General features: G+C 45.4%; 1 protein-coding gene across 6 annotated transcripts in view; it reads left to right on the top strand.

Moving 5' to 3' along the window:
* Nucleotides 1-647: 647 nt before the first annotated feature.
* SLC8A3 (solute carrier family 8 member A3) overlaps nucleotides 648-21,819 on the top strand; it is a gene marked incomplete at both ends in the record, with an annotated part of 124,295 nt that continues 103,123 nt past the window's right edge. For all 6 annotated transcript variants that reach the window (XM_079700251.1, XM_079700249.1, XM_079700253.1 and 3 more), the window contains one exon: nucleotides 648-2,431. In XM_079700251.1, the coding sequence (XP_079556377.1) occupies nucleotides 648-2,431 (1,784 nt within the window). The remainder of the gene's footprint in view (nucleotides 2,432-21,819) is intronic.

The following is a 21,819-nucleotide window of genomic DNA, read 5'->3' as shown; positions in this document are numbered from 1 at the left end:
ATTTCCCAAGCGATCTCAGAATTACAGCTTGCCTCCCTAAATTTTTCATATGGGGAAGGAGCTTTTCCCAACCAGGCTCAACTGTGCACAGAGCAAGGTGTTCTATTTGCGGGGAGTAGCCCAGGAAAAAAGTTCAGTATGTACACCTGCAAACCTATGTTATGCAAGATTCTTGAGTATCTTAAGTATGATGACGGTGTGGTAAGGAAGGCTGAAAACTCTAGAAACAGTAGAAGTGAGGATGAAGATTCATTTTATACTTGGCCAATTTTAAGTTGATTGTTGAGAACTCTCACAGATAACAAAGGGGTTGGGAGACAGCACTAAAAGGGTACCACTTAAGTTTCCAATACCAATATTCCCAACTATTTTAAGCCATTTTTCAACGGAGTCTCCCAGAGGGTCCTGAGGACAGAGCAGCTATTTGTACCTCCCAGTGACATCTATTTTTCCAAGTGAGAGACTGCCCAATGTGTTAGTGCGATACGTCACTTAAGGTGAAGCATCAGTTTGAATTGGTGGGAACCTGCCATTTGCTGTCCTCTTTTTCTTCATACCTTTTTCTGCCCCTCTGATCTCTTTTAGGTCTCTGGACTGTCAGGTGGACCATTGGTGCTGCAGTGGAAGCCAGCGGCTAAGTCTTGTGTATGGCGTGGTTAAAGTTGCAGCCTCTTACCTCTGCCTTCCTCCATTTTGGGCTGATTACCTTTGTGCTCTTCCTGAATGGTCTTCGGGCAGAGGCTGGCGGCTCAGGGGATGTGCCCAGCACAGGGCAGAACAATGAGTCCTGTACGGGGTCATCGGACTGCAAGGAGGGTGTCATCCTGCCAATCTGGTACCCGGAGAACCCTTCCCTTGGAGACAAGATTGCCAGGGTCATTGTCTATTTTGTGGCCCTGATATACATGTTTCTCGGGGTATCCATCATTGCTGATCGCTTCATGGCATCTATTGAAGTCATCACGTCTCAAGAGAGAGAGGTGACTATCAAAAAGTCCAATGGAGAGACCAGCACAACCACGATTAGGGTCTGGAACGAAACTGTCTCCAATCTGACCCTTATGGCCCTGGGTTCCTCTGCTCCTGAGATCCTCCTCTCTTTAATTGAGGTGTGTGGTCATGGGTTCATTGCTGGTGATCTGGGACCTTCTACCATTGTAGGCAGCGCAGCCTTCAACATGTTCATTATCATTGGTATCTGCGTCTACGTGATCCCCGATGGAGAGACTCGCAAGATAAAGCACCTCCGAGTCTTCTTTGTCACTGCTGCTTGGAGCATCTTTGCCTACATCTGGCTCTATATGATCCTGGCCGTCTTCTCTCCTGGTGTGGTCCAGGTTTGGGAAGGCCTCCTCACTCTCTTCTTCTTTCCAGTGTGTGTCCTTCTGGCCTGGGTGGCAGATAAGCGACTGCTCTTCTACAAATACATGCACAAAAAGTACCGCACAGATAAACACCGAGGAATCATCATAGAGACAGAGGGTGACCACCCCAAGGGCATCGAGATGGATGGGAAAATGATGAATTCCCACTTCCTAGATGGGCATCTGGTGCCTCTGGAAGGGAAGGAAGTGGATGAGTCCCGCAGGGAGATGATCCGGATTCTCAAGGATCTGAAGCAAAAATACCCAGAGAAGGACTTAGATCAGCTGGTAGAGATGGCCAATTACTATGCTCTCTCCCATCAACAGAAGAGCCGCGCCTTCTACCGGATCCAGGCCACCCGTATGATGACTGGTGCAGGCAATATCCTGAAGAAGCATGCAGCAGAACAAGCCAAAAAGTCCTCTAGCATGAGTGAGGTGCACACTGATGAGCCAGAGGACTTTGTCTCCAAGGTCTTCTTTGACCCGTGCTCTTACCAGTGCCTGGAGAACTGTGGGGCTGTGCTCCTGACAGTGATGAGGAAAGGTGGGGACATGTCCAAGACCCTGTATGTGGACTACAAAACAGAGGATGGTTCTGCCAATGCGGGGGCTGACTATGAGTTCACAGAGGGCACTGTGGTTCTGAAGCCAGGAGAGACCCAGAAGGAGTTCTCTGTGGGCATCATTGATGATGACATTTTTGAGGAGGATGAACACTTCTTTGTGAGGTTGAGCAACGTCCGCATAGAGGAGGAGCAGCCAGAGGAGGGGATACCTCCCAGAGTACTCAATAGTCTTCCCTTGCCTCAGGCTGTCCTGGTGTCCCCTTGTGTGGCCACAGTCACCATCTTGGATGATGACCATGCGGGCATCTTCACTTTTGAATGTGACACTATTCATGTCAGTGAAAGTATTGGTGTCATGGAGGTCAAGGTTCTGCGGACATCAGGTGCCCGGGGCACAGTCATCGTACCCTTTAGGACAGTAGAAGGGGCTGCCAAGGGTGGTGGTGAGGATTTTGAAGACACATATGGGGAGATGGAGTTCAAGAATGATGAAACTGTGTAAGTAACCTTCCCACAGTCCATCTGCCTCCGTCCCTTGCCACCCCCTTCTCTCCTGCACCACGTTTTAAAACTTTTTCTTGTGTTTGTGTTAATGTCAAACTTTGGTTCCATCACAGGTATGCAGGATCAGCAGACCCTCCTGCCAGGTTCTGCTTCCAAAATCTCCTTCAGCTTTCTCACTTTGAATTGTTTACGGGCAAGGAATCCTGTGGCAGGATCTAAGGACATAGAACATTTTGTCCACTGAAACTCAAAATGATGGCTGGTGGAGGTGTGGGATGGCAGAAGTTCTGATATCAGATGTGGGGGGATTCTTGTGAATTCTCCTAGCAAGAGCTAGGAGACTGCTTGGGTCTCTCCTTCCTCCTCTTCTCAGGCCAAGGGCTTACATGAGCTTTGAAGCCAATCCTTTCCATTCTGAGACGGTGGTAGCCCAATCAGGACATCCTCAAAAAAGTGAGTGGCATTGGCTTTTTTTTTCCAGTACCATATTGCAACCGTATTGTATAAGCAGATTTCAGGCACCTCTCCTTCAATTTGGAAATGGCAAAATGGATTGAAACTTAGCAGTCTCTTTAAACACCCATAGGCTATTTTATGGTGCGAGGCTTGCCCAGTTTAGGTGAGATGAATCAGTATGGTTTGGGTCCTGGAGGTATCTTGGAGAAGCAGAGCTCCCAGGGAAGTGGCCACCTGTCTTCAGTCACAGGTCTAAGCTCCAAAATCTGGCTAAGCACTGGAGGAGAAGCCTCTTAGGAATTGTGGGGGGAAAATACGTCTTCTGTGTGGTCATCTCTTTTCATAGTCCAGAGTTCTCCTAAAATACTTCTCAGGTTACTGCCCCATTTAGTCCTTCAGACACTGTGGGTCTTGCACTTCTATTGCCTTGGTCACTCTGAGGCCTCTTCCCATTGAAACATCTTGTACTGGGTATTCAGTCCTGTTCTCAGATGGATATCTTTAAAGAAGATAGCAGACTGACTCTCCCCAGGATTTGCAGTGATAGCAGACTGACTCTCCCCAGGATTTGCAGCTTATGAGAGGGCAGACTTTCCAAGGTTGCCAAGAAGAAAGGGGATGAGAAGGGGGATGAGAACATTGGTCTCAGAATTCCTGATCACATCCACAAGCAATAAGCAGTAGGGGGAAGAGCAAAAGGGGCATATATAGACAGTGGGAGATGTCAAACTGCTCCAAGAACCTGCTAAAAATACTTTCAATGGGAAATGAAAACTCTCATCTGTAAAGTGGGAATAACAATACTTTCCTTGCCTCAAGGCTGGGCTGGTCTCTTTTTGCAGTTCCTCTCAGCTGTAAGATTTTCTGAACTATAGACATAGGCTCTCACACCCACAGCAGCCAAAGATGGAACGGGGGATACTGTCTTCTGAAATGAAATGACCATTGACAAATTGATTCATTGGAGCTCTGTTTAGTCATTTTGCTGGGAAGGATAATAATTTGTTAACGTACGTGAAAACCTGTGCCTTCTAGAGAATACTATCCATTTATATGTGCTCTCAGGAGAATGCTTATACATACAAATGAAGGCCCTCGCTGGGAGGAAAAAACTCCATGAAATTTCACACGTATTTATGGCAATGTCAGTAGATAAGAAGTTATTGTCAGGCATTAAATGACATCAAGACCACAGCATTGGCCATAATTGGACAGACTTGGGGTTCCTCCTATTCAGTACCTGTCTACCGAGGGAACTGAAGGGTAGTTTTTGAGAGATCAGAAGTTGAGCTCCCAATTTCTTCGCCTCATTAATAATCAATTGTGCACCTAGGATCTCTAAATATGACTCAACCTTCCTCAGACCTGTGTGTATTTTCAGCTTGATTACTGTCTTGGTGTAAAGGAGCCTCATGAATGATCGCTTCTGGGTGATATTTGTTCTAAATGTATATGCACTTCCACACGTTTGAGATGCTGGTCCAGGGTATTGTAGGGTTTCCCATCTATTCCTTTGCATTATTTTTTAGACTTCAGTAGACTTTAGACTACCCTCTTGGCCTTCTTCATTGCAGAAGAATGAGTCCAAAACCTGCTAGTCTCTTCTCACAAAAGGAGCCCTACCTTTGATACTTTAAATTGTAATTTTACAACTAGAGGCAGTATGATACAGCCAAAAAAACCCATGGGCTCTAAGTATAGTACTCTGGGTTAGGATTCTGGCTCTACTACTGATTTAACTATGTAGCTTGGAGAAATTTTATTAACTTAGATTAAATAAATGGGGATTGAAAAAATGGGGATAATAATGTCTCTCATGCAGGGCTATTATAATGATTCAAGATATTATATGCAGTGTTCCTTGTACATGGTATGTGCTCAGTAAACAAGGCCATTAATAGTAATATCAATGAATTAACAATATTCTTCAGAAGACACCATTGATCCAATCAGGTTACCTGATTGGATCTCTGTGTGACCCTAATTAATAAGCATGCAAGTTTTTTGGTTACCATGAAGATTACTAATCTAAACTCATAAAATACTGGACCCAGAAGGGACCTCAGAATACCTTCCAGGTATCATAGAGTAGTGTTTCTCAAATTTTAATGTGCTTATGAGCCACTCAGGGATCTTACTAAAATGCAGATTATTATTGCAAAGGTCTAGAGTAGAGCTTGAGATTCTGCATTTCTAACAAGCTCTTGTTGCTCCTGGTGCCACGTTAGAGTTGAAAGGCTCTAAAGCTCTTGACCAAACCATGAAACCCAGGAAGGAAAGTGGCTTTTCAGCTGATTTTCATGCTTGAATCATGGATGCTTGCTTTCCAGTTCCAGTGTTCAACTTCACCTTATCTAGAATCTAGCTCTTACCCTGAGACCCTGCTAATCGCAATACCAATCTGGAAACTGAAATTAAAACCCTCAGGAGGACTTAGACAGAAGCTGGGTGATGCCTGGAACGATTTTACTTTCTAATCCTTCTCTCTTTGTGTAGCTTTTTTTGCCCACCAATCCTGGTAGCATTGTCACTTTTGCCCGCACCATACTCCTCTGAATCTATTCAGGATGAAGCCAGGCCTATGCTCTATCAATAATATTAGGTCCGTGAATTCACTCGTTTGGTTTTGTGCTTTTCTTCTTCAAAGGTGTCCTTAGCACCATGGTAGGATGAAAAAACATGAACTTTGGCGTCTGACAAACAGGTGTGAATCCATCACTCACCAGCTGTGTAACTTGTAATGAGTCACTTCAGCTGTCTGAGTCCCAGATATTTTGTTGGAATGATAGGAACAGTAATATCTGTTCTTCAGGATTGTGATAAGTACTACATACAAATATGAAGAAAATGCACCTTTAGCACAGTGCCTGCTCATTAAAGGTGCTCATTCATTCAGCAGACAGTTATTAAATATCTGCTACATCCTAGGTACATTACTAGGTACCAGAGAGAAATAAGTGATTAAGATAAGCTGGCATTTCAGCTCCCAAGGGTCTTATTCTCCAGTGGAGTGGACACAAGGTATACATACAAATCAAAACACATGGGAGAAGTATGGTTGAGATAAGCTCAATAAAAGGGGAATGAAACTCCTCATTGTGTGTGTGACACCACTAAAGATTTTTGGTTTTTAAAAAAATTTATTTATTTACTTTTCTTTGGATGCATTGGGTCTTTGTTGCTGCGCGCGGGTTTTCTCTAGTTGCGGCGAACGGGGGCTACTCTTCGTTGCAGTGTGCGGGCTTCTCATTGCGGTGGCTTCTCTTGTTGTAGAGCATGGGCTCTAGGCACGTGGGCTTCAGTAGCTGTGGCTCGTGGGCTCTAGAGTGCAGGCTCAGTAGTTGTGGTGCACAGGCTTAGTTGCTCCACGGCATGTGGGATCTTCCTGGACCAGGGCTCGAAACTATGTCCCCTGCATTGGCAGGTGGATTCTTAACCGCTGCGCCACCAGGGAAGTCTGACTAAAGTTTTTAAAGTCACCTTCATTAAGGATGTAGTACTGAAGTAGATGAAGTGGGGCTGGGGGTGGGTGGAAACATGATTACTTTAAACCCACGTTACAATAAACTCGTGATATTTGAGAGGGATACTACTGACATCTTCGTGCTCCAGCAGAATCCATACCCTTGTGACTACCACTGCAGCACATCCTGGGAATAATAGCCTCTGAGCCTCTGGCAGATAATAATAAAGTCTCACCGAGATACGGGTGCTTGCCAGCATGTTAATCTAACTCACTGAACGTGTGACTGGCTCCTGTGTCCCAGGCTCACAGCGCGCCTCTGCAAAAATAAGATTATTGCGGCTCATTGACCTTTGGGGTCTCTGGGAATAGTCAAAGCCACAGATGTCAAGACCTACTGCAATTAAATAGCATAGGCCTCCTTCAAAGAAGAATGGAGTATTAGCTGTACCATGCATTTCCCAAGCAAATTAGGACGTTAAAACTGGAAGGTATCTGACCTCCCAGTTTTACAAATCATGAAGTTGAGAATCAGAGATGCAAAGTGACTTGTCCAGGATCACACAGGTAGATATGATAGAAAATTTGACTTTTAGATAGAAAGGACTTTTTAGATGCTACTGATTTAATGTCTCCCCCTCCCGATTTGGACCTTTCCATTTTATTTTTATCCATCAAAATCTCAACTTCGGAAAGAATATGGAAATTCTTGGGTGACAGATGCTCTGGAAGTGCACATCCAGGAGTGTTATGTGACTAATGTCTTAACTAAGAATAATAATATATTATGGACTATTTTTAATCTCTTGGTTCACCTTGAAACTGTTGAAGGAAAATAGTGAGCCCATAGAAAAGTTTTAAAAAGCTTTGTCTTAGTGATCTCTTGCTGAAGGAGACACATGTAGCTGAGACATCTTTTAGTGATGGTTAACTTCAGGCTAGACCTTGTTGCATGAAATAATGCAGGTTTCTTTTGTTGTTGTTTTTTTTTTTTTTTTCAGAATGATGCAGGCCATTCTCTTCCAGGGGTGCTTTCTCTGTAAAGTTTCAGCCCAAGGCATCTTCCCATCAAAACCTATACAAATCTGGAGTTATCCAGGACACAATTTTTACATTCTCCAAGTTGAGTGAAACACAGTGGACTTTTCTCTTTCTCTTTGGCTCAGCAAGGTGATAGGATAGTCTATCTGGCCACAGAGGAAGATTATTTGCCTCTAGAATGCCCTTTCTGTGCTTGAGAAAAGTCACAAGCTGCACACTTAGTGAGGGTGGGAGTGCAGTGGAGGTAGATGTATTTCCCCCTTAGCTGGCATCCCTCCCTTTCTCCTTTCTTCTGACTGCAGTGCCTCATTTCCAGTAACAAGCTGTCTTTGTGGCTTTAGGTAAACAGTCGGTCACCCGGGCCATGGCTTCATGGAACTCACAGTGAAGCTGTGTGCTTGGTTCAGAGTTGTCCTGAAGAAGGGAATCCATGTCTAAGCCAATTGTTTAACGGGGGGACTTAACAGTACAGTGGAACATTTCGGGTAGGGTTGTTCAACTACAATTCTGTCTCTTTTGGGCCCAAAGGAGTGATTAGAGGCTACGTGGACTCTTTAGCAGAAGCTTTGGATGTTGTGCCTCAAAAAGCCCCAGGTCCTGCTAATTTTTTTCTTTTCTTCTTAATTACTGAAATTGCCAAAGAATATGTCAAAGGGTGACATATTCCAACTTCAGGATTCATAAAGCACCCCAAGTATACTTAAACCATACATGTCTGTAAAGATGTCCAGGAAGTCCAGAGCCTTCCTGGTTAATTTGTTTTAAGGTCTAAGGGTACAACATTCCTGGCAATACTGGATCAGGCAACACTCCCTCTACTTGACCTGGTCAGGGACCATATACAGCACCGTATTCAGTGTATTCACCGTATTCACCGTATTCTTCTGACTTTGGTCTGCCATCTGGTATGAGAAAGTTCAGGGTGCAGGGTTAGAGATTCTGCCAGGAAGAATGTCAGTTTGGGTTTGAGGAGAAAGGCACACTGCCATTGGAGATGATCACATGACCAGCCAATCAGAAGGTGAAACATTCTCAGCCTCAAAGCAGGGTCTCCTGTGCACTGCTTGGAATGATACTAGTTGGGGCATCAGGCAATAATAAAGGAATGACGGTGGAGATCCTGCTATGGGCCTTGCTTCGTTTTTGACTCTTCTGGCTCTTAAGGTCGAAGTTTCCTCATTCACTCACAAGCATGATGGAAAGGGATACTTGGGCAAAGTGAGGTGGCTGAGTGGGGAGGACTCTTCCTTTTTGTCCAGCTTTTATCAACTTCCCAGGTGTATTTGGGTCATACATGAGCACTCATTCCTTCCCCATCCTTTGGCTGTGCCCCTGTCAACTCCACGAGGAATGGAGTAGAATTCAGAGCTACAGTCTTCGGTTTATTCAAGACGTTTTCTTGCTGTCTTTTTTTTTTTTTTTTTTTGCGGTACGCAGGCCTCTCACTGCTGTGGCCTCTCCCGTTGCGGAGCACAGGGTCCGGACGTGCAGGCCCAGCGGCCATTGCTGACAGGCCTAGCCGCTCTGCGGCATGTGGGATCCTCCCGGACCGGGGCACGAACCTGTGTCCCCTGCATCGGTCTTGCTGAATTTTTAGAAGAAAAATTAACCTGTGCTTCCAGAACCCAATCAGAAGTCCTGGCATAGAGCCAGTAGTGTGTAACTGATAGTTGGAGTGAGAGAACTCCTTGACCTGCAAACAGAGCAAAGTCCCCGTATTTAAATTCTGCACCGTCCAGAAACTCTTGCAGGAATCACGTGGGTTGAGAATTTTGCTAAAAGGCCATGAAGGAAAGCACTAGGTAAACATTCTCAGGTGGAGTGTTAATTATCATTCATAGGAATTCTATTCCCACCCCTGCTGCCTACCATGCACCCAAGTAGGAAGTTATCTGGGTGAGTACAGAAGAAGATAAAATTGAAAGTAAAAGTTATTCACTATGGAAAAATTTGTTTTTCTAAAATTGAGTCATCACTAGGCGTGTGCATATATTTGAGTTTAGTTATCAGTGTGGCACCAACCTGACCCTCTCTAGTGAAGTGTCAGCGTGCATGGACACAGCCTTGTTAACCTGCCCTTGCCTGAGCCCAGTTCACTTACCACTTGGTGGCAAGGGTTCATGAAGGACCCGTTAGTTATGATACAGACAACACTCTAGATTCTTTAGTTGGTGCTTTCAAAATGAGTGACATCTTGATAGTAACTTCCTACTCAGAATATGGCTGTGGAACAAATTATGGATTACAGATGAGTAATTCTGCCATTTCTCCGTAGTAGTCCATCTTTTTTCAGAGCTCTTGGTCTTGATTTGTCTCCCTTTTGGTTTCCTCCTCGTGTATCCCATGTGATTTCTCCTCGGGACCCCCACTACCGCCCGACCCTCTCTTTCTGAGCTGTGGTGATGGAGAGTGTACCCTGCAACCATCCCTAGAGCAAGCCCTGGCCCTGGCTGCAAATCTTCTATGTGTTCACTTTATTTCCCCTCTTGTACCTTCCTTTCTGTTTGGATGCACTTTGCTTACGCTTGCCCTCTCTTCTAAACGTCCTCGGCTGCATCTTTTCTTTCTTTACTGTGTATGCTCAAGGCGCTGCTGACACTCACGCCGTGGTTTCTACTTCTGCTCGAGCTCAGTGCCTTCCTCTCCACGTCCTTTAGTCCCGTCTCCTCTCTTACTCTTATCCTATTCCCTACGTCCCGTTCCTTCACACTGTTGGCATCTGTATTTGGATTGCCTTCTCTCTACTGTCTGATCTATGATTTCTTTGGGTGACCAAGAGTGCACTGTGGGTATCCCTTAAGAAAGCCTGGCATTTGGACAGAAAGAACTAGCCACACGATAATACCAAGAAGACTAATATCTCCCAGGAAACAAACCACTTACTCTGGTGCTCTTTTTTTCCCTTCACCGCAGAGTGTTTGACTGTTAAGACAAGAAGGTTGAATTGTAAGGATCCAGCATAGACTGGAACTGGTATTGGAAAGGCATCAGAGGCTGCGGGAGCCCTAGGGACCACCTTCTCTTTCTGACTCTGTCTCTCTAGGTGATGGGGTCTCTGTCTCCTGGCATCTCTGCTTCTCTCTGTGGCCTTCTCCCTTATTGCTTTGATGATACCTCACAGCCCAACAGTCCTATCTCCTACTTGGAAAGATGTTTCTATTCTTCTAGCTCAGATTCTCAAGGGAGGAACTCTGTTGCCTCTCCCCCCAACCCCCGCCTTTTTTTCCACCTTAACTATGTCAAAGGCCACTGGCCCAATATGTATTTGTTGCCCTGTGTCAAGCCAGGTTTCCACCCACCCCTAACTTGACGGTTAATCTGCCATAATTGGGTGGTGGGGTGGGAAAACAAAGTTGCCCAGGGGTTCCCATGGTAAGCTACCTAAGCAGTTGTGTCTCTAAGTGGTGGACAGTGTCGCTTAGAAGGAAGTCCCAAGTGAGACAGTCATCTGTCACCTCAAAACTGACACAGTATATAAGGTTTGCAGTGCCTCTGAGAGAGTGCTGATTTTACAGTGGTCAGTGTTGGGGTGGTAGGCTGGAGAATGGGAGACATTGCCACCTCAGGAGCCCTCAGCCCTACCGTATTCATCAAGCTGGCCACAGACTCAGCAGCCAAGGTTCAAATGGCCTCTGCCCAGATCAACAGAAAACATTGCTAGTGGGTGATGCTCAGTGACACAAATCTCAAGGTTACTAGGTTCATTCCTCCTCCTTTGCCCTCTTCTGGTCCGTCCTCTCCAGGAGACTAACATCAGAAGATAATCTGCCGTCATTTTCAGGTGCACTATTTGGGTACTGAGTCACTGTCAAAGCCTCTTCGTGGATTTGGGTTTCCAGAGCAGCCTGTGTTTCCAACCAGGACAGAAAGCTTCCCTGCCACTCATGCTTGCCAGGGATAGAATGACAGCCTTTCCCTCCCCACCCCTCCCCTGCTAGACAGCTGGTCTGCTGGACTTAGCCCGAGCCAGCAGGCAACCACCCCCCCTCCCTTATCTTTGCAGCTGTAATTTGATGCCTTTCCAGGAACTCCCCGGAAGCCAGAGCATTCTCATCTCCAGGTGGCACAGTATGTGACTCTGTCAAGTGTCCACGTCCCAGGACACAGGGCTGGGTGTAAAATAGGACTCTTTCTGTGTCAGTTCCAGTCAGTCCATCGTGACTGTCCAGGCAGCCATCTTGGAAAGGATTTTTGAGGCTGTATCTGGACTCAGCTGTGGATGTGAGAAGAAAAGCCAACTGTCTGTCAACTCTAGTCCTGGGATGACAGATGGAAAGAAAGGGATAAAGAAAGTAGGGATAGGGGCTTCCCTGATGGCACAGTGGTTGAGAGTCCGCCTGCCAATGCAGGGGACACGGATTCGTGCCCTGGTCCGGGAAGATCCCACATGCCGCGGAATGGCTGGGCCCGTGAGCCATGGCCACTGAGCCTGCGCGTCCGGAGCCTATGCTCTGCAACGGGAGAGGCCACAGCAGTGAGAGACCCACGTACCGCAAAAAAAAAAAATAAATAAATAAAAATAAATAAATAAAAGAAAGTAGGGATAAAGTAGGAATATCTTCATGGGATAAAGAAAGTAGGAGTCTCCATTTCACTGGGGTGCATTAGCATGAAGTTGCCACTATCTCTCCAATACCGGCCCAGTCCTAATGCGAAAAGCCTCATTGGATCACTGTCTTCTTCATCCTGCATAACTCGGAACTTTCTTCTAATCCCTGGATGAATCCACAGGGACATAAATCCCCATTGGACGCATGATGCAGATAACTTTCTTATCCGACCAGAATCTTCCAGAAACCTTGCTAACCTAGTGGGCTTCATAAACTAGACCAGTGGTTCCCAACCAGCTCCCCGTCAAAGGCCATTTTAATTATCTATTCCTTCTCATGGATCCCAGGTGCTAGAAGATTCTTAGCTGAAAATTAATTAGATTTCCCTTTTCTCATAAAATATAGCAAAAGGTAACTAGTGTTATGACAATGAGTTAATATAGTTCTAGCCAAAGTAGACAGAAGTGACATTTTAATTAACCTGTGTGGACTGTTGGAAGAATATATACTTTCTATTTTGGGGGTTGGGGAGAGAGTAGAATAAACACAGCCACGGGCTTACTTTCAAAGAACAAATTGACATAAAATGCTTTGAAAATATTAGGCACTAATTGTTTAAAGTTGTTTTGAAGAGGGTGACCTCCTGGGGAGATCCAAATATTCTGGAGAATATATCAGAATATAGGACACAGTATTGGTTATCGAGGCTTCAGCATTGTTTAGACCTTGGAGAAAGATTACTATTGTTGTTTTTCTTCTTACATAATAAAACTTCTAATATTTGTATGAAAATATAAAATTCAACTTTTAAAAGTAAAGGATTTGTCACACCTCTAGAGTTAATATTATCACTGTCTTCAGATGAGGTAACTGAAAGTAAGAAATATTAATTTACCTTAGAACAGAGAGCTTTTAAGGGTCAGTATCCAAACGTAGATCATCTGCTTAAATCACGTATTCTTTCAACTATGTTACATATTTTAGCCTCAGAATAAGGTCATGAAGCTGAAAGCAGCAGGCTTTCTTCTCATGTGGAAGGAGTTAAGAGGACATCTCTTCCTTAACAGCAAGAGTTGGCTGTCCTTTAATTCAGGGGCAACTGGGCCCAAGGAATTTGGCAAGGGCCAAATAGACTCCTTAATGCCCAGCTCAGAAATCTGGACTCATCACTCTTGACTGCTGGCTCAGACACACCCTTGCCCAGGCCGGTACACAGAGGGGCCTTGTTTGTGTCACTTCACCATCAGGAACTATCAACAGATAATGCTTTGGCCTGCTGCCTGGGGAACAGGGCAAGGCTGGCTCAGGACCATGTGTTCAGATCGAGGGCCCTCCTTTGAGGCTGTGACCCTGGTGTCTGAGGATATCCCGGACCAAGGGTTAGAGGAGGAGGATGGTAAGAAGGTGCAGGTGGGTTCTGCCCGCAGCCCCCAGAGAGCCTATGAGAGCCCTCCCTCCAGAGACGAGGTGGGGAAGCAGGTGCCCGTCGCTCAGGGTACAGTCAGCAGACATTCATGGAGCTCATTCTGTGGGCTGAGCACAGTGAGAAGAGGCACTGTCCCTGTCTTCAGGAAGTCCCCAGGCTGACGGGGAAAGGAGTGTGTGTGAGAGTTGCTATGAAAGAGGGATCGCCGAGCCTCAGCCACACAGGCACTCCCTCCTGCCTTTTGCTGGGGTTCAGTTTGGAGTGATTAAAGGTGACTTGCACACCCTCTCCTCCAGTCAACTCAGAAGGACTTGTTAGAAGGAGGGCTGGTTGGCTTCAGCTTGTGAGACGTGCACGGAGAGAAGTAGAAGTTGCCCTCAGGAGTAAACGGTCCCCAGGCAGGGTGCGTCCTCAGATCAGAGCAGCACTTGGTTCATCTCCATCACACATCATAGGGACACAAAAGATGTCTCTTGAATGAGTGAATGAATGAATGAATGAATGAACAGAGTGAATTCTTGGCCTGTCCTCTGGCTCTGTACTACCTCCCGGTTGCAGCAAGCTCGGAGGATATGGGATTTGAACACATCTCTTAGGTATGAGGTCCAGGGATGCCCACCATCCCCCACTCCCCGTGCCTTCCTCCTCTTCTCTCCCAGTGTCAGCGACATCCACAGAGCCCTCTGGCTTCAGGCATCTGAGCGCCTCCCCAGCCTGACCCCTGCCCTGCACCAGCTCTGCCGAAGGTCTGTTCCTAGGCTGCTCGGCTACCTCTGAGCACAGGCTGCCTTTGATGCTCAGGAGACACCCTGTAATTCAGTTAGGAGCTCCCTCCAGGGAGCATGTCATTATGTCCTATCTGGGCCTTGTAATGACAGCCCCTTGCCACCGCGCAGGGAGCTGCCCTGCTCAGCTGCCCAGAACCTTTCCCTGGGAGGGAACTAATCTGCTTAGCCCAGATTGGATGCAGTTCTGCACAGCACCTCCCTGAAGGCCTTGGAAATGAGTCCCCACGAGCAGAAAGGGCTTCCTTAGGGGAACCTGAGGGTTCGCTCTGTTCTGCTTTGCTCTTTGCCATGAGCCACCCCCCACCCCCAGGATTGTTCTTGGCTGAGTGGGAGTCTTAGAGAGCTCCATTCCCCTCTCAGCCAGAGCCCCTGGGTGTCCCACAGCCCTCTTGGGGGTTAGAGGGGAGAGGAAAGGAGATTGAAGGAATTTGCCTGCTTTCCATGTCAGCTTGGGGAGAGCGGGTCACCTGGCATCCTACCTGGATAATTCTATTGTTGCACTTTGAGGGGGAAGGGGCCTGGTCTGTTTTGAGCTATGGGGGAAGTTACCTTAGTTCTCTGCATGACTTTCTTTGCTCCATTGGATTTGATTTCTGTGAAATGTTTTAGATGCACGGGTGCTGCCTCAGTCTGACATGGACGCTGCTCAAGGTGGTTTCTCCCCTCCACCTCCCCACCTGCATCGAGGTTTACCTGAGCCTTTCTCTTGAGGAACCCAAATCCTCTCTTTGCTCTTATGTGAGATCGGCCAAAAATGCCACTGGCAAGCTGTGTGGGGTTGAATAGAGTGCCCCCACTCCCCACCCCCAAATCCACGTCCACCCACAACCTCTGAACATGACCTCATTTGGAAACAGGGCCTTTGCAGATTTAATTAGTTGCAGTGAGGTTATACTGGATTAGGGTGGGCCTTAGAGCCTATGACTAGTGTCAACATAAAGAGGCCATGTGACAACAGAGATGAAGTTGCAGAGTGATGCAGCTACAAACCTGGGGATGCCAAGGATTGCTGGCAAACACCAGAAGCTAGGAGAGAAGCATGGAATAGATTCCCCTCAGAACATCTGAGGAAGGAATCAACTCTGCTGACCCCTTGATTTCAGCCTTCTAGCTTCCAGACCTGTGAAAGAATAAATTTCTGTTGTTTTAAGCTATCAAGTTTGTGGTAATTTGTTACAGCAGCTGCAGGACACTAATACCCAGGCCTTGCGTAAGGCCTGCTCTGGATTTCAGTAACATGGTCAAAGGACTGGTGGTGAGAAGAGCATTGCCCGTGGGGTTAACTGCCCTCAGGACACTGACCCACAGCTTCTGAGGTGGAAGGAGGCCAGAGCTCATGTAACAGCTCTGTTATATATGGACTGTAATTGTAAGCCTTTCCATTCCTGTTTGCAGGTTAGATGAGGGTTTAAAAAAATAATCTGGCCACTTTCTCTAAGCCACACTCCCCTATCAGTTTAGTTACTTTATGACAGCTATTTTAATGGCCTCCTCTTTTATCTTCCAATCTCCTTAGTCCTGGTCCATTGATGGTTCTTTTGTATATGTATAAAAAATATATTTTTTCCACTGTCAATATTTTTTATTTAAGTATAGTTGATTAAAAATGTTGTGGGGCTTCCCCGGTGGCACAGTGGTTGAGAGTCCGCCTGCCGATGCAGGGGACACAGGTTCGTGCCCCAGTACACGAAGATCCCACATGCTGCGGAGTGGCTAGGCCCATGAGCCATGGCTGCTGAGCCTGCGTGTCCGGAGCCTGTGCTGCGCAAAGGGAGAGGCCACAACAGTGAGAGGCCCGCGTACCGCAAAAAAAAAAAAAAAAAAAAAAAAAAAAAAAAAAGTTGTGTTAATTTCTACTGTACAGCAAAGTGATTCAGTTATACACATATATACATTCTTTTTTAATATATTGTTTTCCATTATGGTTTATCATAGGATATTGAATATAATTCTTTGTGCTATACAGTAGAAACTCGTTGTTTACCCATTCTATATATAATAGCTTGGATCTGCTAATCCCAAACTCCCAATCCTTCCCTCCCCCAGCCCTCCTCCCTCTTGGCAACCACAAGTCTGTTCTCTATCTCTGTGAGTCCGTTTCCATTTCATTGATATGTTCATTTGTGTGTATTTTAGATTCCACATGTAAGTGATATCGTATGGTATTTTTCTATCTCCGTCTGATTTACTTCACTTTGGTAGGATAATCTCTAGGTCCATCCATGTTGCTGCAAATGGCATTATTGCATTCTTTTTTATGGCTGAGTAGTATTCCATTGTATATACGTACCACCTCTTTTTTATCCATTCATCTGTCGATGGACATTTAGGTTGTTTCCATGTCTTGGCTATTGTGAATAGTGCTGCTATGAACATGGGGTGCATGTATCTCTTTGAATTAGAGTTTTATCTGGATATGTGCCCAGTAGTGGGATTGCTGGATCATACAGCAATCCTATTTTTAGTTTTCTGATGAACCTCCACTGATGGTTCTTAAACAACAGCCTGGAGGTTCCAGCTAATGCTCCATGCACTGCATGCCCATTTCTCCTTTTCCACCCTTCCAATGGCTTACCTCTGGGCCTTTGAAAACAGTGCCCCACCGTGTAGTTAAGAGTCACTCATCTTGTGACTGGGGAGACAAAAGAAGTACCCATTCTCCAGGCCCTCTTTCCCATTGGTGTTCCCTGATGCTTTGCAGCTGGTCCTGAGATCCAGGAGTGTTACCTGCTTGTCCTGAAATGCAGATGTTACCTGCTTCCCTCTGCAAAGCAAGGTGGGCCTGGCTGGGGGGAACAAATGGAAATGCCACAGGCAACCTAAGAGCAAGTGAGCCATGCCTGTCTGTGATGAAAGGAAGGCAGCCCTGATAGGTGAGAAGGGGGCACTGAATGAGTGTCAAGGAGCTGAAGACAGAATTTTGGTTTATTGTTTCCACCATGAATTGCCAATGACAGAAGCGGGAAAGCAGCGATGTAGGTAGAAACCCATATAGACATGGGGGCGGGTAATAGAGCAGGGTGATGAAATGCGTGGACAAGGCGTCACACGGACCAAACTGGAATCCCAGCTCAGCTATTTATTGGCGATGGGATCTAGGGAAAGTTACCTGGCCTTTCACTTTACTCATCTATATTGTGTGCATAATAATGGCACCTACCTCCTAGGGTTGTTGTGAGGATTGAATAGGACTATAAAACATTTAACATGGTGCTGAGTCTCAATTACTCATCAGATGCATTATGTGCCAGTTACTTGTTAAGGAGTTAAATAATCTCTGCTGTTACCAAAGCCATTCTGACCCGTGGGCCAGCCTTTTGCTCAGGCAGCTTCCCCCATCAGTAATTATATTCCCCACCTGAGCCCAAGGTGAGCTTTTGGGAAGAGACAGTTGATCTAAAGATAGAAAGTCAAAGAGTTTTGTCTGGAGGAAGGTGGAGGAAAATTTCGTTATCAAGGCTTTCTCTGACGATGTCAGGGAACATGACAGGGCTCTCTCCAGGGAGAGAGCAGCCCCAGGCTGGGGTAGAAAGTGACCTTGGGGTGGATTCCTCTGCATCCTGATGTGGACTTTATTGAATTTGTTTGGGAGATGAAGAGAAAGAAAGAAGGGATATGGAGAGAGAATGAAAATACAAAGAGAGGGAGGAAGGGAGGAAGAATGGCTGGGAGGAGGATGCATGTTCTTATCTGGAGGATAATTACATAGGAAATCACTTGCTGGTGGGGCTCTGGGGCTGGCACAACTCTAGTAATTATTGTACGGGCTCCCGAGGGCTCTTGGGCACGTCTCTGAGCAGCAAGTAGGCGGTGTTGAGATTTCTCTAGTTCGACCTGCTTCCCAGGCCACACGGTACACTGTCCCCCTTAGAGCCTTTCTCTGATCAGGAAGCTTAAACAGAACAGTTAGTGTTTCAGAGCGGAGTCCCGTCTATGTGCTCGTGTGATGAAAACCACAAATCAGTCCATCCTGGATGCCTTCAGATGGAGAGCCCTACTATTTTTTTTTTTTGCGGTAAGCGGGCCTCTCACTGTTGTGGCCTCTCCCGTTGCGGAGCACAGGCTCCAGACGCGCACGCTCAGCGGCCATGGCTCACGGGCCTAGCTGCTCCGCGGCATGTGGGATCTTCCCGGACCGGGGCACGAACCCGTGTCCCCTGCATCGGCAGGCGGACTCTCAACCACCACGCCACCAGGGAAGCCCGAGAGCCCTACTATTGATGGCCACGTGTCTGGAGCAAGAAAGCAGCTCTGCCGAAGTGCTGGCCCAGGGGCTGTCCCTTCCCTCACGCCACCCCACAAGAGGAATTTCGGTGACTAAAGAATTAAATATTTTCCAGCCTGATTCTGGTGCTCCCAGTCAGGGCCTCCTACCTTTCATTTTTGTCCTTGTATTTAGATGACTCGCCCTTACCTTCATCTTACATAATAAGCAAGGCAGTTTTCTGTCATCTAATGAAGTGCCAAATGCTGATGTTGCCATTTATTTGGTACTTCCCACGTGGTGTGTGACATGTGTCCTTATGATCCTTACACTAATTCTGCAATGGCATATAACCCCATCCCTGCCCTGGCCACTCTGCCCTGTGCTTCCCCTTTCATAGCACAGCATATCACTAGATCAAAGTCAGAGATTTGAGGATTAAGCTTGGGTTTCGTAGGTGTTCACCCTTCCCACAGCTGTGCAGAGCCTTTAGCTGGAGTCTCCATGGTTGAGGCCTGAGCGTGGTCACTGACCTTGTTCCTTCTGACTCCGAAAACCAAGCTATTCGATTCTTGCTTTGACAGTGTCCCCACTCACACCTCTTCCCACTCAAGAAGTCCTTCCCCGCAGAACTCCTGGCTTCTTTCTTGCTTCCGGTCTCTGACCTGGCATTTCCTAACTACCGGTTAAATCACATGTAATCGCCATTTGAGGATATCAAGAACAATGATATTGGCCTTTTCATGTGGTTCATCCGACACTAGGGACCCAGCATTCTTCGCTTGCCCCTATGCGAACGCTGCTACCCCCAATTACCTTTACCTATTTCCTGAGAAAGAGGAGATAAACTGCTTGCCCACTCCCAACACTAAGAGGCTCCTCACTTTTTTACTGGTCACGGTTACTGCCACTACCCAAGGCTGAAGAGACTCCCTTTGTGTTAAGGCTCAGACCTTAGCCATTGTATCTGAATGTCTTTCATTATCTCCTTCTGCCATTGACTTCCCCCCATGGCAACCAAACAAGCAAGCAAGCAAACAAAATCCAAACACGGTGTGGTATTACACAGTATAAAGGACAAAAACATCCACTTTGGAGGCAGGTGGACCTGTGTTTCAACCCTGACTCTGCCACTCCTTAGCTGTGTGTATTAGTTTTCTTTTGCTGCGTAACTAATTACCACGAACAACACTGATTTATTATTGCTCAGTTTCCATGGATCGAGAGTCTGGGCACAAGTTAGCTGCAGTCAAGGTGTCAGCTGGGACTGCCATCTTATCTGAGGCTCAGGGTTCTTTTCCAAGTTCAGATGGTTGTTAGCAGAATTCATTTCCTTGCAGCTGTAGAACTCATGGCTTCTTTCTTCAAGGCCAGCAGGAGAGAGATTCACTCTTTAAAGGACTCATCTGTTTAGGAGGCGCACACCACGATAATTTCCTTTGAAGTCATGACTTAAATGTCAACTAATCAGGGACCCTAATTATATCTGCAAAATCCCTTCACCTCTGCCTTATAACATAATCATGGCATCTAATCATTGCCATGTTCATGGGTCCCATCACATCTTAGGGATGGCATTATATATGGCATGTACAGTAGGGAGAGGAAAGAATCTTAGGACCACATTAGAATTCTGCCTACCATGCTAGGTGACCTCAGGTAAATTGCCTAATCTCTTTAAGATTCAGTTTTCTGACCTGGAAAAAAGGGACAATAAAAGCAGCCATATAGAGTTATTACAAAGACTAATATAGAGTTATTATAAAGACTAAAGAGACAAATTATGTTGAAAAGTCAGAAAGAGAAAAACAAATATCGTATATTAACGCATATATGTGGAACCTAGAAAAATGGTACAGATGAACCAGTTTACAGGGCAGAAATAGAGACACACATGTAGAGAACAAGCGTATGGACACCAAGGGGGGAAAGTGGAGGCGGGGGCACTGCGTGATGAATTGGGCGATTGGGATTGACATGTATACACTGATGTGTATAAAATTGATGACTAATAAGAACCTGCTGTATAAAAAATAAATAAAGTTCTAAAATTCAAAAAAAAAGAAAGAAAAGAGTGGCAGACAGTGGACACAAGTACATAATTTCCTACTTACCCTCCCTTTAGTTGTTCATCTATCCTTCAGTCTCTGTGATTTGAAATACCAAGGAAAACCATTCCAAGTAGTCAAAATTGTGCCAAAAAGTATGGTTGACTCTCATTATTTGTAGTAATGCTCCATAAAGTTGCTGCAAACAATGAATTAGTGAATACTGAAGCATTACTCATGGGGTAATTCAGAGTTAGGTTCCCGTGAGCCCCTGCTCACATTTTCACCAACTGACCCATACGTTATCTTGTTTCATGTGTTTCTGTTTAATATATGCTTATTTGATGTATGCTGTTCCTTCCTTAACATTAAACTCAAAGGCAACAGCACTATAACTCGTGCCTGAACGAAGCTTATCCAATACAAGTATTTCCTCCATAAGGTGTACATAGCCTTCCTGCACCTAGGAACACTGGACAGCACTTCAGCACTAGGCTGGGGGCCATTTAAAAGAGAAAACACCAACAAAACCCCACAAAAATGTAAAACAAAAGTGGCACCAAACAGACTGCAGAAAAGACACTTGTTTACAGCATGAGATGAAACAAGAAGGCAGAGCATCACCTTTTTGGACCTCACCTGGGAACATGAAGTCAGGTGACCCAAATATTATATAACATTTAATATATTTTATATAAATATTAAATATATATATATGTATATATATACATATAAAACAGGCAGGTTATTTTTTAACTTTTATTGAAGTATAGTTGATTTACAATGTGTTAATTTCTGCTGTACAGCAAAGTGATTCAGTTATACATATATATACATTCTTTTTCATATTCTTTTCCATTATGATTTATCACAGGATATTGAGTATAGTTCCCTGTGCTATACAGTAGGACCTTGTTGTTTATCCATTCTATATATACTAATTTATACCTGCTAATCCCAAACTCCCCATCCTTCTCTCCCCCACATCTCTTCCCCCTTGGCAGCCACAAGTCTGTTCTCTGTCTGTGAGTCTGTTTCTGTTTCATTGATATGTTCATTTGTGTCATATTTTAGATTCCACATATAAATATCATATGGTATTTGTCTTTCTCTTTCTGACTTACTTCGCTTAGGATGATAATCTCTAGGTCCATCCATGTTGCTGCAAATGGGATTATTTCATTCTTTTTTAAGGCTGAGTAATATTCCATTGTTTATATGTACCACATCTTCTTTATCCATTCATCTGTCGATGGACATTTAGCTTGCTTCTGTGTCTTGGCTATTGTAAATAGTGCTGCTATGAACATAGGGATGCATCTATCTTTTTGAATTATAGTTTTGTCTGGATATATGCTCAGGAGTGGGACTGCTGGATCATATGGCAACTCTATTTTTAGTTTTTT

This window comes from Hyperoodon ampullatus, assembly GCF_949752795.1.
Source record: "Hyperoodon ampullatus genome assembly, chromosome: 3".
Lineage (NCBI taxonomy): Eukaryota > Metazoa > Chordata > Mammalia > Artiodactyla > Ziphiidae > Hyperoodon > Hyperoodon ampullatus.
The sequence above is the reverse complement of the archived record's forward strand: the minus strand, read 5'-3'. Positions and strand labels throughout refer to the sequence as shown.